Source organism: Vulpes lagopus, chromosome 3 (assembly GCF_018345385.1).
Source record: "Vulpes lagopus strain Blue_001 chromosome 3, ASM1834538v1, whole genome shotgun sequence".
Lineage (NCBI taxonomy): Eukaryota > Metazoa > Chordata > Mammalia > Carnivora > Canidae > Vulpes > Vulpes lagopus.
In genome coordinates this window covers 99,220,322-99,238,182 of record NC_054826.1, presented here as the reverse complement: position 1 = coordinate 99,238,182, position 17,861 = coordinate 99,220,322, and the positions used below count along the sequence as shown (strand labels likewise).

The following is a 17,861-nucleotide window of genomic DNA, read 5'->3' as shown; positions in this document are numbered from 1 at the left end:
TCTTATGAATCTTTGGACCAATTCTTTATTGCCAATTAGAATCAGGTTCACCTCTTTCTAAGCCTCTAAACCACTGTGTGCCCAGCATGCACTGCCTCTGAAGCATGGCAATCCCCTGCACTTAGGCTTGGCTCAGCTCCCCCTTTCAGTGAGAACCCTTTCATCCAGATGTCCTCTAAATGTACTCTATACACTTAATACTTTGAAGTATTAAATCTTTGTCTTCCCTGCTGTTCATGGCACCAGCTTAAGATGTTGGCTGTGGGGCACCTGGGTGGCTCAGTTGGTTAAGTGTCTGTTCAGGTCATGATCCCAGGTCCTGGGGTCTTCCTGCATTAGGCTCTGCTCAGCAGGGAGTTGTCTTCTCCCTCTCCCTCTGCTCATTCTCTCTCTCTCCTCTCTCGTGCTCACTCTCTCAAATAAATAAAATCATTTTTTAAAAAAAAGGTGTTGGCTGTTTTCAGTCAACTCCTCGAAGACCTAGCTCCTGGTTGCTGCCTCTGTGGACTTCGTTTTCTACTGCTTCTCTCCACTTTCGGCCTCTTCTCTGATCTGAGGAAACCATGTGCTACATAAGATCACAGTGTTACTTTTTATTGGGGGAAATAGTGAGAGATTAGTTACAACAGCATTTGTCTCTGAGAAGTCTTACAAAATGAAGTGAGTAAATCTGAAAATGTAAGACAAGTGTGTTCTTTACTGCACAGAACATGTGTGGTAATTTTTTAAAGAGGAGATCATGTTAAAACTATTTCTAAATTCTGGGGCTAAGTCACTGGATAAACACCAGAACAAATGATAGACACTGATTCTGTGAAATGTCCTGGAACATAAAAAACTAGTAGGCCACATTTTTATATTTCTTCATTTCCTCTTTCACCATGAACTGAGCTCCTTCATGTGGTCGACAGTGATTATAGCATGGAAACTTTTGAGGTGTTGAGTTGGCTTAGGAGTCCTTGTGAAGTCCTTTCTTATTTTATTTTTTAATCATTTATTTATTTTTTAAATTTTCATTTATTTATTCATGAGAGACACATAGGCAGAGGAAGAAGCAGGCTTCCTGCAGGGAGCCTGATAAGGGACTCAGTCCCAGGATCCCAGGACCGTGGGATCACATCCCGAGCCAAAGGCAGATGCTCAACCACTGAGCTACCCAGGTGCCGCCCTTTCTTATTTTAAAGCAGTTTTTCATCAGTCCATTAATTACCTCTCCATTGTCACTTAGGTATGAAGTTTTACAGTTCTGCTGGCTGTCACCAGACAAGAGACCAGCAGCTGAGGACGTGCATAGATTGCTCACTTACCTACGGATGCAAAGCCAAAGGGATTCAGAAGTCGACTTTGAACAACAGTGGAATGCTCTTAAACCAAATACAAATAGCAGAGACACTTCAAGTAATGCTGCATTCCCAATTCTCGACCATTTTGCCAGAGATCGGCTTGGTCGAGAGATGGAGGAAGTCCTCACTGTAACTGAGACCAGCCAGGGCCTGAGCTTTGAGTATGTGTGGGAGGCAGCTAAGCATGACCACTTTGACGAGCACGGTCGGGGACCCGCAGATGAAGCCTTGTCCTACACGAGCATCTTCTTTCCAGTTGAGGTTTTTGAGAGTTCACTTTCAGATCCTGGACCAGGGAAACAAGACGACAGTGGCCAGGATGTCCCCCGTGGGGCCCCCGGAGTGGTTCCTGTTTTTGATGCCCACAACCTTTCTGTTGGAAGCGACTATTACATCCAGTTGGAAGAAAAAAGTGGTAGCAACTTGGAGCTTGATTACCCGCCGGCACTGCTCACAACTGAGATGGATAACCCAGAGAAGATAAGTGATGAGACGTCCCAGTTTCTGACACTCAGGAATCTTGAATTTGAAGAGTCAAGTACGGATGAAGATTTCTTCCAAAGCAGTACAGACCCCAAAGATTCCAGCATACCTGAGGACATACATGTTACCAGGGGTCCTGAGAGCCCTTTCAACAGTATATTTAATGATCTGGACAAATCAGAGGATCTACCCAGTCACCAAAAAATATTTGATTTAATGGAACTAAACGGAGTTCAAACGGACTTGAAGCCAACCGCTTTAAGTTCAAGTCTGGATGCCTCCAGAGAGTCAGTAACAGTGTGCCACTTTGAAAAAGAAAAGCCCCGTAAGCTTTTTGACTGCGAGCCTCTTTGCTTATCAGAAAACCTTTTGCACCAAGATAATTTTGATCCACTGACTGTTCAAGAATTGTCAGAAAACTTTTTATTTCTTCAAGAGAAAAACTTACTAAAAGACTCATTGTCTAGCAAAGAACATGTAAATGATCTTCAAACAGAACTTAAAAATGCTGGTTTCACTGAAACAATATTAGAAACTCCACGTAGAAATTCTTTAGATCTTGAAGTTAAGTTTGCTGAAAATAAACCAGGCTTTTCTTTGTTGCAGGAAAACCTAAGCACAAAGGGTGAAGATACAGGTGGTGTGTTCAAGGACAACACTTTAAACACCTCACCACAGTCTTCCCCAGAAGTGCAGGTACCTCCTACCTCTCTTGAAACAGAAGGAACACCTCATTATGTACCTCCAGATCCGCTCCTGAAGCAGGGAGAACCCACGTACTCAGATGTCAGTATCCATGAAGACTGTCTCTGCCAAGAAATCAAACCAGACTCTGTCACCATCACAGTTGTAATTCCCTCCACTGATGCCAAAGCATGTGGCATTGGCAACAGGTCTCACGACTTGACCCACCAAAGTCAGGAGGCCTTGAGACTGACCAAAAGTGACTCGGTTCTTGTTAATGACGTTTTTGCCAATAAGATGAGTATAGGAAGTAGTCTTCCAGAATTGAGACAGAACTTACAAAACCAGACCCTTTCAGAAGACCATCACAGTAATAGCCTGCTGGAGAAAAACGTGGAAGCTGTGGAGACTTTGAGTCAGCTGCATTGTAAAGATGCCACAAAGGAGGGGGGCTTGGTGTCTGCCCTCTCATCAGACTCGACCAGTCAAGACAGCCTTTTAGAAGACAGCTTGTCAACACCCATTCCAACTTCAGAACAGTCTGTGGATACCCCAGACTCTCTGGATTCAGTGGATGTCCATGAAGCCTTACTGGGTTCTTTAAGCTCTCACACGCCTCAGAAACTCTTGCCCCCTGATAAGCCTGCAGACAGTGGCTACGAGACAGAGAACTTAGAGTCCCCTGAGTGGACTCTGCATCCTGCTCCCGACGGCACCTCAGCCTCAGAGGCTACCACAGTGGGCAATGACAGTCATGGTAGTTTGCCTCCCAAACCGGTCATCGTCATCTCAGATGCAGCTGATGGCCACAGAGGTTCAGAAGTGACCTCGCAGACTTTTGCACCTGGCTCTCAAAGCTCATACCGAGACTCTGCTTACTTCTCAGATAATGACTCTGAGCCTGATAAGAAGTCTGAGGGGGTCCCAGGACCCCCAGCCTCACCCTTGGTATTGGTGACGGATCCTCCCCTGCCTGAGCTAGTCATTCCAGAGCACAGTCCTGGCATCAAGGACAGTTGCCCGGAAACCAACTATTGCCAGCCAGACCAAAGTTGTCTCCCTGCCTCACAAGATCCCAGTCACCTGAAGTCGAGAGAAACCTTGGACGCAGCACCAACTGATGTTTCCAAGCAGACACCTGCTTCTGAAGACAAGGCTGGCAGTCCCTTGAGTATGTTGAACTCTGAGCTGAGCAGTGGCGATGACTTTGAGGCTCAAGAGGAGTGCCCCTGCACACTCACCTCCACTGGAACCAACACCAACGAGCTCCTCGCCTTCACAAATTCCACCCTCTGCTCTGGCAGCCCATCAGACCTGACGGTGGAGAAGTCCTTGTGTGGCCATGCCGAGGGCCCCAAGTTGAAGGAGCCAGATATTGAAGGGAAATACCTGGGGAAACTTGGTGTGTCAGGCATGCTTGACCTCTCTGAGGATGGCATTGATGCAGACGAGGAAGATGAGAACAGTGACGACTCCGACGAGGACCTGCGGGCGTTCAACCTGCACAGCCTCAGCTCCGAGTCAGAGGATGAGACTGAGCACCCTGTGCCTGTGATCCTCAGCAATGAGGATGGGCGGCACTTACGGAGCCTGTTGAAACCCTCAGCCACTGTTGCCATTGAGCAGCTCCCAGATGACTGGAAAAAGGAAAAGAAGGCAGTGACATTCTTTGATGATGTCACAGTCTATCTGTTTGACCAGGTACTGGTTAACTTCTAAACTGCCATATTAGGAAATTCCAAGGTGTGTTAGGAAATAGAGGGTGCTTTGTTTTCCTGATTGCCGTTTTGAGGCCGTCAACTATTTTATGATTCCTCATAAATAAGAATTTGGGGTTGGTTATAGTTCCAAGAATATGCAGAAATGTATTTTGGACAGGGAACTCCTGTTAAGGAAAGGAGACGTGGATGCCCCTTCTGGGTCTCCTGGCAGAGTCCTACTGAAATTAGTTCCCTTTTACAGACCAGATTTCTATAATCCAGCAGTAGGCAGCAATAGCCAGCACACAGGTGCCAACGAATAGTCCATGGCTCACAGGCAGCCCCAGGGGTGCTGGCTATCTCCGTCTCTGTGGGTTGGGACTGGGCAGTGGTGGAGTCTGCAGCCTTCCCACCCTCCTGTGCCTGTTGAGAACTGCTCCGTGAGCTCCGACTTCAGCCTCTTTACAATCTAGGGCTGGAGATTTTCTTCTATCTGTTAAGTGACTTGTAGGCTAAGTCTGTTACAGTCAGAGCACATATTTGGTATGGTTTCGGTTCCTCTGAACTTACAGGGGTTTGTTTCTGAGGCAGGCCATGGTCTGTCTTGGTGAATGTTCTGTGTGTACCTGAAAAAACGTGCCAGTCGGTTAGGTCTGGATGGTTGGTAGTGTCCAGCTCTTCTACACGGCTGCAGATTTTTCTGTGTGCTGCGAGTTCTTCCCATGGTGAGAAAGAAATGAAGTCTCCAACTGCAGTTGTGGATTTGAACTCTCCATTTCTGTTTGTTTGTGCTTCCTCTGTTATGTGGCTCTGTTGTTAGCTGTATGCACATTTAAGATCCCTAGATCTTCTTGAAAAGATTGAACTGACCTGTTTATCCTTATGTAATGTCCTTCTGTATTCCTTTGTCTGACAGTCATGTAGCCTCTCCAGCTTTCTCTTGATTGGTATTTGCATGAGATATCTTTCTTCGCCTTTGTACTTTCAATCGTATATCTCTATGTTCAACATCAGTTTCTTGTGAATAGCAAAGAGATTTTTAAATCTATTCTGAAAAAAATTATCTTTTAATTGATGGTTTTAGGCCCTTTACATTCAGTAAAATTAGTCTTGTTTGAATTTTGGCATTTTGATCACTGTTTCTGTTCCTCTGGGTTCTTGTTTCCTCCTTCCTGTCTTCTTTGTGGTAATTTAAGCATTTTTTAGTGTGACCTTTTAATTTATCTATTGCATTTTTATTGTGTATCTTCTGTGAGTGTAGTTTCTATAGTGGTTTTGGGGATTATACTACACTTTTTACAGTCAACTTAGAGTCAGCACTCCACCATTTCAGGTGGAATGCAGAAACCTTATTACCATCATCTGGTGTATTCCGCTCACAGACGCCAAAGCCCCATCAGATAGTGCTCTGCATTTTACTCCCAGTTATCAAATATATTTTAAGAAACTCGAGAGGAGACAAATAAGGTTCTGTTTACCCAGACAGTCCTTACCGTTTCTCTCTTTTCATTTTTGATGTTCCAGGATTCTTTTGGTATCATTTCCCTTCTGTTTGAAGAAGCTTTTTCTTTTTTTAAATCAAACCTACTGACAACGGATTATCTTAGTTCCCCTCATTCCTTAAGGATATTTTCTCTGAATATAGAATTCTGAGTTGACAGTTCTCTTGGTATTATGTCTAATTGCTGTCAAGATTTTTTCTTTGCGAAATTTCTTTCTCTTCTTAGCAGTTTGATTATGGGCATGGATTTCCTTGAGTTTACCCCGTTTCAAATTTGCTGAACATCCTGAAACTGTAGTTTTATATCTTTCACCAAATTCAAGAACTTTTCAGCCATTATTTTCCCAAATGCTTTCTTTTGCTGTGCTCCAGTGTCAGATTGCTGTGTATGACCCATTGGCTCGCTCTTCAGTTTTCATTGTTGTTCAGATTGGATCATTTCTATTAATCTCCTTCAAACTCTCTGTCATCTCCATTCTGATATTGAGTCTATCCATGGGGTTTTTAGGTTTCAGATACTGTATTTTTCTCTTAAAATTTGCAATTTGCTATCATTTTTATCTTCTTTTGCCGAGACTTTTGTCTATTTACGTTCATGTCAAGAACATTTGCCCTTGCTTGTAGGAACATTTTCATAATAACCCTTTTCAGAGAACCCCAGCATGTGTGTCACTTTGACACTGGCATTTCTTGATTTTCTTCTTCCCTGGGAATTGAAGTTTTCCTGATTCTTTGTATGTAGACTGATTTTAGACTGTATCCATTGTGTGTTCCGTGACTCTGTGTCTTGTTTAGAGTCTAAGGAGAACGGTGATAGTTTTGTTCTAGCAGGCATTGGCCCATTGGGATTTAGGTCACAGATTCCCCGTCTTTCTGTGGGTGAGGTCCCCCCTTGCTGTACTATTTGAATCTGGTCTCTGTACGTGCCCCCTGCTGGCCAGGATGGATCTTGGCAGTGGCCACCCGGCAGTTCAGTTCTTAAAGCTTTGCTGTGCTGTTGAGAGTCAGCTCTACCATGCTCAGGTCAGAGGTAAGGCAGGAGCTCATGAACTTGATGGGGTCACTTTCCTGAGCTCCTCCCTCACCATGGGATCCCTGGTACTTTCCCATGTCTTGGCCTGCCCCCCCGCCCCTTCCAGCTAAATAGCTGGTGCAGTGGCTGGGCAGAAAGGAAGACAAGCAACGGGCTTCTTCTCACTGTCTTGGGATTTCCACTCCTCCAGGGGGAGAGGGAGGTCACTTCCCTCAGCATATAGGTGTCTGTCATCCTGGGACTGCTGGAGGCTAGGGAGCAAGAGAATGGAGGGGGAAAGTCTGGAGTTCTATCCCACCCCCCCACCAGTTCCCGAGTGTCAGAAGACCCCATGCCTGCTTCAGAACCAGAACCAAAGGGCTTCTGGAGCTCTCTCTGTCCACCCCAGTGCCCACTTTGGATGTCAGGCTGTGCTGGGTCCAGGGCAGGAGCTGTTGAGGCAGGGGCCATGGGGAGACAGCAGATCCACTGCTGCCCTGGTGTACCTTGAGTTCTGGCATGCTTCCCTAGCCTGCCTGCTACTATTTACTTTTCGGAGGCCTCCAGCAGCTGCTGCATGCATTCTGCCTGGGCTTCAGAGTTGCTTCGGTGGGAGAGGCAGGTCTGTCTGTGTGTTCCTACTGTGTCTTTCCCAGGCCCCGAGCCCCTCCATTAGTCAGACATGGTGCCAACCTGCCACACCTACAGCAGTGGGCCTTTGCTGACGGGAATTTCTCTCTGGCTTTTCAGGAGACCCCAACCAAAGAGCTGGGGCACTGCGGAGGGGATGCACACAGCCCCGAGCTGAACAGCCCAGCACCATCCTCAGGCTCTCCTTATCTGAGCAGGTGCATAAATTCGGAAAGCTCAACAGATGAAGAAGGTACTTCACCTCATTGATGGGTTTGAAAAGAAACTAAAAACAGTGCATTGTGAATAAGGTGCATTTTTCTGGAGGTTAACATCATGGATTGCTTTAAATGACTGTCTTACGACCCCTGGGAGCAGCTCTGCCATTTTTCAGACCCAAGTTGATTTTGGTTGGTCAGCAGCACATGCCTGTGTGCTTGCCCACCCCCGACCCCCCCACCCCACTTCCTGTTCTTTATAATGAAGTCATAAAAGGAGAACTGGTTTTTATTTTTACTTTCAGGTGGAGGCTTTGAATGGGATGATGACTTTTCCCCGGACCCTTTCATGTCAAAGACAACAAGTAACCTTCTTAGTTCCAAGCCTTCTCTTCAGACATCCAAGTACTTTTCACCACCTCCGCCACCCCGGAGCGTGGAACAGAGCTGGCCTCACACCCCGCCGTATTCCAGATTCTCCATCTCTCCTGCCAACATCGCCAGCTTTTCCCTCACTCATCTTACAGACTCAGACATTGAGCAAGGAGGTGAGAGGAGGGCTGTGTGTTGAATGCTTGTTCACTTGGTACCTTCTTAGTGTTTGCAGAGTAGATTGTACAGAAGTTCTTTAGAATGCTCTCACAGTCTTAAGAGTGTGCTCTCAGGGCCACATCCACGTGTAGGACTCTGTCACTCCACAAGCTGAGTGCTACTTGAGGTGTCCCCGCGTGACCCTGTTGGGTTAGGTGACCTGGTGGCAGCATGGTTCCAGGTCCCTGCACTTGCTCCAGGATGTCTGCCACCTTCTTTTCTCCTTTTTTTCCCTTTTGCCACAACCCTTCCTCCCATCCCCCATTCCCCGCTTCTTTCCCCCAGAGAGAAGCCGTTCTTAAAAACACTTGGCCCGAGATTTTGGGATTTAGCCCAAATGTGCTCTGGCTCTTCCCTGGGAATATTGATTTTGCCATTAAGTCTTGGTCTTGTGTGATAGCAGAGGCCTAGGTGGGAAGTCACAGGCAGGGCACATTTGAAGTGCTATTATCTAAACATATGGATCCTTTTTTCCCCATAACCAGATTGGAAGATAAATGTTAATAGGTACATTTTTTGATTTGAAGTTTGCCGTTCAAATACTAACTATGAAACATAAAGCGCTTTCATTTGTGCTTGTGCTCTGTTGAATTGTGCTGATTAGATAATGCCCATTACTTAGAGATCTGTCAGAGATCAGGACTGACTTTCTCCTGTGCCCTAAGCGCTGACACTGAGCCGCGTGCGAGCTTAGCAGATGTGTGTGCGAAAGCCTGCCAGAGTCTGGCAGGTGCCGCTGTCACAGGAAGCTATGCAGCTGGAGCAGGTGGTGGGCAGCCACACTCTCAGTTCCTTTTTTCTGTAGCGCAGGTCAGATGCTGTCTAAACTATTTTTATCTTTGACAATCACTTCACAAACCTAGCTTTGCTTGTTCTCCCCTAAATAGGAAGCAGCGAAGACGGAGAAAAGGATTAGGTGGATGTGGATGCACTCCCGAGTCCCAGGCTGCTCCCCCAGGGCGGCATTCCTGCACCGCAGCCCAGCAGTGATATCCCCTCCACGTCCGCTGCAGTGGGCACAGCTGCAGTGGGGTGCGGCGCAAGAGAGAGACTCAGGAGGCTGGAAGGGAGTCGGCTGGCTCTGTGCCCATGGTGGGAAGCCCAGCTGGGGAGGCCCTGTGGCCGCTGTCACTCGCCAGAAGTGCTCGTGCCCTGGTCATCCTTGGGGAGCGTCGATCCTGCTCTGGTGTGTGGGGAACTGTAGGCTCTGGGTTGTTTCTGGCTTCCATGTGGGGTGTTCTCCACTTCTGCACCTGTGCATCCTTCTGTGCATGAGGGCCCAGAGGCGCACAATGGGAATGGGCACCAGTGAGCCATATTTATTATTTCTAAAGAAATCACTAATTGCTTTCTGTAATTGCACTGTGGATAAATGTTCTAAGAGTACCTGATATTGTACAGAATCTTAAATTATTCAAGGAAAATAAGGCAGGTCAAGCTGGTGCTATCCACTAGTTTGATTTTTTTTTTTTCTGTTTTATAGTTTGTTTGCTCTGCATGGTACTTGTAAAGTTTAAATATTTTGAGTGTTCTGCTGTCTAGAATTGTTGGAATTGTACATATGGTACTTTTTCGTAAATGATAAATGATTCCGAAGGTTAGTGTTTTTTGTTCTTATAGGAAATATTTTTGATGAGTCCAAAAAGACTGCTTTGTTCTGTTGACTGAATGAACACACGTTTGTCTCTTTCTATGACGCAGGTTCCTTGTAGCAAGCACAGCTTCTCTGAGGAGCTCAAGGGTCTTGCAGCCCCTCCGTGTGATTCTCCCACCCTGCTCCCCAGTTTTTTAAACCCTTCTGAGAAACTTGACAGGTGGTTCACCGCAGAGCTCAGCTTCAGGTTAGAGTGTCCAGGTCTCCTGCCCGCTCCCTGAGGAGCCGAGTGCCCCCATCTGGGCCGAGTTCTGCTGTGGCCCCTGTGCCACTTCCCCTCAAAGTCGGCTCTTCTGCTTGGTTTTTGGAAGCACAGGCTGCTACGTAACTCCTTCCTTCAGATGGTACAGAACTCTGAGGAAGAAGCTGCCCGCACAGGGCTCTGGTTGCCAAGGACAGTTTGAGTTCATTCTGTTTGTACACACTAGGCGTTGAGCTTTTAAATCACCTCCAGAGCTGAATTTTCCCTGAAGAACCACTTCTCATCGTGGCCCACGGCGGCTGGTCTCTGTAACCAAGGAGATACACTACATCCTGCAGCTGGGAGGAGGGACGAGGGACATGACGGAGCCTGCACAGCTAGCACGTCCTCCTGGTTGGGACCTTAGGCAGCCACATGTGGCCATCACACCGAGACATGGCCCTGGGACTCATCTGCACTGACCCTTCCCTTCTGCATTAAGCACCACGTTCTCCCTTTGCCTTGAAAGGGACCGAGTGTGTCCCACACAACCTCCTAATGTTGCCAGGAATTGGGCGTTTGTGATAAAGCTGACCTCATTCTGCAGTCCATGATTCTGCTTTGACATCAGGAAGTTTCCAGGGGCTATAGAGCAGCATGTGCCGGAGGAGGCTTGGCATGTCCTCCATGAAGCCGTGTATACCGGGGTCGGGCATCAGGTCTGTGGTCACCACACACTGGCCTTTCACCCCAAATGTTTTCCGGTGCTGATTTGTTTCCCCGACTCCAGCATAACATGGGCCCACTGGGGCTGCGTGATAGAAGTCCCAGCAAGCAACCCTGGTCCTCATGTGAGATGCAGTTGTGTATACTGGCTAGAGTTTACAAAGTCAGTTATGACCTTTATTATCAATTCTGGTTCACTCCACTCACTTTTTATACTAGCAATAACTATCCAGAGCAAGAACTCAGAATGGAGAAAGAGCTTCCTCTACCTTCCACTTGGTGTGAGCAGGAAGCACAGCCAGGACAGCAGGGCCTTGGGATGTGCAGACTGGACAAGAAAAAGTTAATAGGGCATTAAAAGGTGATTTTGCCAAAATTGTCATAACTCTGAATTTCCTGCTATGAAGATTTCCTGAGTTTCCTGAATTTTTACATCTATCAGTCTTTGTGAGAGATACATGAGAGGTGATAATTATACAAGTTTTTTCAAACTATAACGAGTTCAGATTTAATGACTAAAGTCAAGCAGATCCATAGAATATATAGTCTTCTTGTGTAATCAGCCTGGGATCAATTTACTGATATTTGGGGGCTGTACCTTTTTCACTATGATTAAGGAGATTTTAACAAACTAATTCCCATTTTAATTTATTTTAGGTCTATCTTGCTGTCATGATTAATTGCCAAAAGAAAGCATTTTATACATTGAGTTGGGGGGGTGGGTTGGAGTAGTAAATCTTACTGTGGTGTTGCATGGTGGGGAAGATTTTATATTTATAATAAATATGTGAGTCAATATGTTCTTTTGAAATCTCAAGCAATACACAGGAAACCAATTATGTAGATTAGAATTTTCAGCCCATCTTTGAAGTGTCAGCATGTGCTTTGTTCAAGTCAGGTTTTTTTTCCTCTCTTCTTTTCTTTTCTTTCTTTTTTTTTTTTTAACTACGTTGGTTACCAATAGTGGATTTTCAGACCGAACTTGTTCTAATAAGTTATGCAATGAAATCAGTGGAAATCTCCAGAAAATATGGGTGAGGTTGATAATACCTGATTCACAGTGGTATTTCCTGGCCTTCTTTGGAATCTATCAGGTTTTAATTAGTGCTACTCTGGTGGAGTTTACGTCTTTTAAATCCTATAATAAGAATAACCTTCATTTCCTTCCTACTAGATGTTAAATTTGTGTTATCAAATGATCCTGTCATAAGCAAGAAAAAAGAAATTAAAAAAAAAAAACAGTGCTCCCCAAATCCTTCTGGAAGGACTGTGCGTCTGGGTAAGAAGCCATTCATCTTAAGGGTGAAGAAGCTCCACAAAGCTAAATTGAAAACAGAGCATTCATTCTATTTTTAAATGTACAGGCGATTGTTTCTATAGAAGTGAGTTTTATCTTAGAAAAGTCTTTGTATGTCTTGCTGCCGTAAAACGCCTTTCTAAACCTCTCCCTTGTATTCATATTTTCCATAGGGTACTTGTAGGGTTAGTGACTTACTGCATTTCTGTCCTGAGGGCCCAGGGCGCGACGGAGGCAGCTCTTGGTTTTACCCTACTCAGCCCATCATCTGAAATTCCAGAGGTGAACCTAGTGTTAGGCTCCAAATGTTGGGCTTCGGTGATCAGGGCTTCAGAATAGTAGCCTTATGAGAAGTAGCCTTAAAATAAGAATGGGTGGCACAGTTCCTTCAGATTTCAGTCTCATAAACAATATTCCTAATAGTAACGGGGTTGGCTCCAGTTTTGGCTATTAACGAAACTCCTCTTCAGTACACAGATAAATTCTGAAAGGTGTGTAGACAGTATTGAATTACCAACAACCTGCTACCCTAATGGCTTGAACTAGGTGGTTCAGGCTCACACAAATGCAGACAGACCTTACCAATGGGCTGGTGCGTGCATCCACTGTTGAATCCCGCCTGCAAGAGAAGATCCATGGGGCAGTCACACCCACACGGCTTCCCTGTTGTGCTTTAACACAGTTGTGAGAGGTTCACGGCAATATCACAGCTAATGAACTTTCAGTTTAAATTGTGTACATTTTTAAATTGTAAGATTTTTACTGTATATTGATGCATAGTGTGATTCAATAAATTGCTTGTAATTTAAAAACTATTTAATATTCAAAATAAATATAGTTATATATTTATAAACTCTGTGGCTGCAGTTTCTTTCGTGTGTTCCCACCCCACCCCACCCCACCCCACCCCACCCCTGTTGTGCAAGGCCAGGGGTGGGTGACTTGACACTCACTGCCCTGCCAGGGGCACTCACTCCCCGGGTCTCTCGAGATTGTGTGCCTTTTTACATGAGCTAAAACCCCCACTCTCCTGAGAACATGAAAGTCTGTATAATCACTGGAAAACTGAACTTGGAGACATAGTGCTTGTGCCGCCTCAAAGTGTATCTGTAATTCAAAGCCTATATTGAGTTCGAGGAGCATTTTAATTTCTGAGATACAGTCTGTGATGAGCTGTAAACCAAGAGGCTGGTCTGCTCAGCCCTAGCCCTTCTCTGCCCCAGCGGACCTCCGCTCCCCTGGCCCAGCGCAGGAGCCTCCTCCTGAGTAAGGCTGACCCCGACTTGGATCACACCAGCCCCCCTGAGACCCTCGGGGGCCCGATGGAGCCCACGAACCGCCCTGGGAGCCCGTCTGGAAAGTGCGAGCTCAGCGCTGCCCCTGATCCTGCGGGTCACGAGGGGCGGGAGGCCCAGCGCACGCGGGACCTCCGGGACCTCCGGGACCTCGGGCTGCAGGCGCCCGCCAGCAGCCTGGAAGCACCCCTGAGCCAGAGGCTGCTTTCAACCCTTTGTCACGCTGTGGAAGGTGAGGAAGCTGAGGCAGGCAGGCCGGCGACTGAGTCGAGCATGTGGGTGGAAGCCAGGGTCTGAGCTTCAGCCCCTCTCCGGGTGGAGACCTCGGAAGACCGGTGACCGCCCCGGAGGCCGCGCGTCGCTCCGCGGGGCTCCGCCCACTCGCCCCTGGACCTGCGCCCCGGCCCCGCGCAGCGCGGGGGGAGCCCTCGGAGCCCCCGGGGGCTGCGGCCCTTTTCAGAAACTAGTGTTATCATCGCAAAATGGCTTTTCCGCCAACTCTCCGGGCTACTGCGCGTGTTCCGGGCCTTCACCTCAAGGCCAGGTGCGGCGGCCGGGCGCGGTCCCAGGGCTTCGCTCCGCGCCCGCCGGCCCGCAGGCGCCTCAGTCTCCCGCTCCGCCGAATGGGCTCCAGGCCGGGCTGTGCGCGGCGGGCAGGTGCGGCCTCTGGGGCAGGCGGGGAGCGCCGGGTGCCCCGCCCGCAGGTGCGCCCCCGCCCCGCCCCGCCCCGCCGCCTGGCAGGGACACGCGCGCACCCGCCCACCCCGGCCCCGCCCCCGGGCTCATTTACATACAGCCGCAGCCCCGCCCGAGGCGGCTAAAGCGACGTGTCCTTGTCCCCCGTGGGCAGCCCGGCGCGTGCGGCTGCGGATCGCCAGGTAAGCGGGGGTGGGGGGCAGCGCGGTGGGGCGGAGGGGAGAGTGCCGAGGGCGGGACCTGGTGGGTCGGGGGTGGGGGGCACCCACGTGGTAGGGCGGGGGGCCGAGGCAGGCGCTGGCGCTGCCCACCACGGACCGCGGCAGCCGCCCCGCGTCCACAGCGACTCTGGGTCCAGTGTCCTCCCTGCGTGAGTGACGACCGCGGGCAGCGCCCCCAGGCAGACCCTGCGCCCAGCTAGCGTCCCGCCGAGGCGCTGGCTGGTCTGAGAAGGGTGTCACTGGCCACCTAAGCTCGGGGCAGCGAGGAGCAGGGGGCCCGGGACGTCCAGGGTCAGTGCATGTCAAGTCGAGAGGGGGCAGCAGGTCAGAGAAGTCGGAGGGGCCTGGGTGAGCTCAGGCGGGAATGGCAGGGTCGGGCCCAGGGCTCCATGTGTGAGTGAGTGGGAAGGACCCTGGGGTCGCTGTGCACCGAGTGGTCTGCTGCCATCGGGCAGTGAGAGGGCTGCCGGGCCCGGCTGCTCTGAGTGTCCACCGGGCACCCTAAGCATCCACCAGCCTGCCGTGCGACCACAAGGCCTGTGTTCTGGATTCCAGGTCCCAGGGCCTCCCTCCGAGCCGCCACCTGCCAGAATCACTAGCCTGGAGCCATGAAGACCAAGAACCGGCCCCCCAGGCGCCGGGTGCCACCGCAGGCCACAGAGGCCACCGCGGGGGAACAGAGCCCTGACAGGCCCCAGCAGGGCTCGGGGCTAGAGCTGGCCAAGGGTCTGCGGAGCAGGACAGCGCGGGCGCAGGTGGCACGGGCTGAGGGGGGACGCAGACGGCCGGGGACTTCGGGGCCGGGGGTCCGGCGGGACAGCAGCGTCCAGCGGCGGCTGGAGAGCAACGAGCGGGAGCGGCAGCGCATGCACAAGCTGAACAACGCCTTCCAGGCTCTGCGGGAGGTCATCCCACATGTGCGAGCGGACAAGAAGCTCTCCAAGATCGAGACGCTCACTCTGGCCAAGAACTACATCAAGTCGCTGACCTCCACCATCCTGACCATGTCCAGCGGTCGCCTCCCAGGCCTGGACGGGCCGGGCCCCAAGCTCTACCAGCACTACCAGCAGCAGCAGGCGGCTGGGGGCGCGCTGGGTGCCGCCGAGCCGCAGCCCGAGGGCCACCTGCACAGGTACTCCACGCAGATCCACAGCTTCCGCGAGGGCTCCTAGCGCCCGGCCCATCGCTCCCGGCCCTGCCGCCTCTGTGCCGAGAGCCCCGGCTTGGTGGGGACACCCCACACGGACATGGCCCCAGTGGCCCCCGCTTTCCCTGGACACTCAGCTGCCTCCTGGGAGCCCATCCTGGCCCCCCCAGGGGACAAGACTGGCGAGTGGCCTGGTGGCGGCCACGGCTCCGGGCGGCACGAGGCCCAAACCTCCGCAGAGCTCCCAGGACCTGCTTTCTAATTGACGAGGCCGCAGTCGACAGGCCTTTGTAACTAAGTTCTCTTCATTCCCAGCTCCCTCCTGAGGCAGGGGGAGAATCCAGGGAAAGGTCAGCCTGGGTAAGTTTTCCCCAGCCAACCGCGGAGGCCCAGGCCCAGGAAGGGGCCTCCTCCATCCTCCGTGGGAGCTCCTCCTTCAGGTAAACTGAGACATGCAGCAAAGCCAAGCCACAGAGTGTGGCTAAGCTGAGATGATTGATGTGTGGAATTCAGCATGTGTCCGATAGACACCCCAGAACCCCTAGAGATACGAATCCGTTTATCTAGAATTAATCCTAGAGGGAGCTGGGCAGGAGGAGCGGCTGGGATCTTCGCCTCCCTCCCCCTAGGGGTGGGGGTCCTGACTCTGGAGGGTCTGAGCCAGGCCTGAGGGCCTACGGCCTGGCACGGCGGGGCTGCTGGAGGCAGGTCTGGGAGGGAGGCTTCCAGCCACGGCTCCCCCAGCAGCCTCCCTCCGAGTCCCGCCCAGGGTTGCTGCTTGCTGTCCTGTCGCTGGGGCCATGTAAGTGGCAGAGGGCAGTGTGACAGAGCTTGCGGTGCCTTCGGGTCTGGCTCGGAGTTGAGGGCCCTGCGGTGTCTCTGTGGGAAGGAGCCCGAGGTGGTGAGAGCTCCCTTCCCCCACCGGCTGCTGCTCCGTCAGGGCGGGCCTGGGCAGTTTGGCAGGTCCCCGGCCGCCTCAGGCCAAGCAAGCTTCCTTCTCTGGTGACAGGCTTGGCCACTTTGCTCTTGATGCCCCCTGGCATCTCTCCTCCCTTGTGCCTACACCTGCAGCCAATATGGGGAGGGCACAAGGCAACCTTGGCAGCCTCGGGCAGGAACCCCATTGACAAGGGCCGAGGTGAGGGTGGAGTTGGCCTGGCAGATGAAGCCAGACCTCGAGGAGGCCTTGGGGGGGGGAGGTCAAGCCCCTCCTGGGGGGGCCGAGCCGCATGGGAGCAGGGCTGCCGCAGTGGAGGGCTGGCTCGCCCTCCCAACCCTGGTCGTCCCGGCCCCAGATGCTCAATCCACTGCCAGACTTCGCGTCAGCCTCAAGGATAGCAGGCGGCAGCGGCCCTCGGAACAGCCGTTACCGGTCAGTCCTCTTTCCCAGTGAGACACTGGCTGGACACCCCCCACCCCCAGGCCCCACGCCAGGCCCTCTGGAAGGCGGCCCTGGGAGGCCTGGTCGGGCCTCAGCCCTCCTTCAGCGTGGTCGGGTGGGGACCACAGGTGCTCCTGGCCTGCCCCTCAGAGACGGCCACTCGGGCAGGTCGGTCGTCAGGACATTCCACCTCAGGAGCTGAGGCTGAGGCCATGTCCAGCTTGGCACGGAGGGGGCCCACGCTGCCTGTGGGGGGCCTGCCGGCTGGAACACAACAGAAGGCCCGCAGACCTCGTGGCTCTTATTTGGCTGAGCCGGGGCCAGAGCAGAGCCCGGTGCACCGCTAAAATTGCTGAATGAACTGAGAAACCAAGCTGAAAGCCCAGCAGAGGCTCTGTCCGGGAGACCACGCCAAAGCCCGAGGGTGGTGGGAGGGTCTGTGGGTCACCACCAGCTTTCAGCACCTTCTGTCCCAAGCTAGCACCTGGTTCCCAGAGGGTGACCAGGGCCCAGATGTCTGGTCCTTCTTCCTTTGTGGCCAGAGGGCATCTGCACACCCTGTGGCCATGTCACAAAGTCGAGCTTCGGGTGTTAAATATGGGGAGCAGGGGAGAGGAAAGGTCTGGGGGCAGGCTGGTGAGGCCTGCTGCTGGGTCTGCACCCTCCGCCCCTGTCCTGGGCCCCCCTGCCCTGCAAGGACTCTTAAGACCAGCGAACCGCTATCCCCAGGGCCCTGCCATCCGGCCTCACACCCAGGCCTCGTACCCACCTGCTGACCAGACCCATGTGAGCTCTGGAGGGCCGAGACCCCACAGCCTGGACCTGAGAAACCAGAACTTGGGACTTTTCTGTGTGGGAAAACACACTGGAACTGAATGGCCAGTGCCCTTGCTGTAATTGTGGTGAAAATGTTTCTTAAATGACCCAGATTTGCTTTGATTTCTCCTAATGGTCCCTTCAGCGTACTAATGAAACCAATGCTGTGTCATAAAAATGAAAGATTTTAGCACGACTGCTACTTGCGCCCCAGGCTGGACACTCATGGGGAGCTGTGCATTCTAATCACAATGTAGCAATAAAAAAAATAGCATGTCGTTCACA

The 17,861-nt window shown here is 51.2% G+C and overlaps 2 protein-coding genes across 2 annotated transcripts in view; both read left to right on the top strand.

Moving 5' to 3' along the window:
- Positions 1-12,870, top strand: part of LMTK2 (lemur tyrosine kinase 2) — an 83,494-nt gene extending 70,624 nt beyond the window's left edge. The window contains exons 11-14 of the mRNA XM_041748088.1: positions 1,229-4,211; positions 7,474-7,606; positions 7,877-8,119; positions 9,050-12,870. Of these exons, the coding sequence (XP_041604022.1) occupies positions 1,229-4,211; positions 7,474-7,606; positions 7,877-8,119; positions 9,050-9,078 (3,388 nt within the window). The 3' untranslated portion in view covers positions 9,079-12,870. The remainder of the gene's footprint in view (positions 1-1,228; positions 4,212-7,473; positions 7,607-7,876; positions 8,120-9,049) is intronic.
- A 1,269-nt stretch (positions 12,871-14,139) lies between these two features.
- BHLHA15 (basic helix-loop-helix family member a15) lies at positions 14,140-17,859 on the top strand. The gene is made up of 2 exons (XM_041748759.1): positions 14,140-14,193; positions 14,788-17,859. Exon 2 carries the CDS (start codon positions 14,841-14,843, stop codon positions 15,402-15,404), a length of 564 nt encoding a protein of 187 aa, XP_041604693.1. The 5' UTR covers positions 14,140-14,193; positions 14,788-14,840; the 3' UTR covers positions 15,405-17,859.
- The last annotated feature ends 2 nt before the right edge of the window (positions 17,860-17,861 follow it).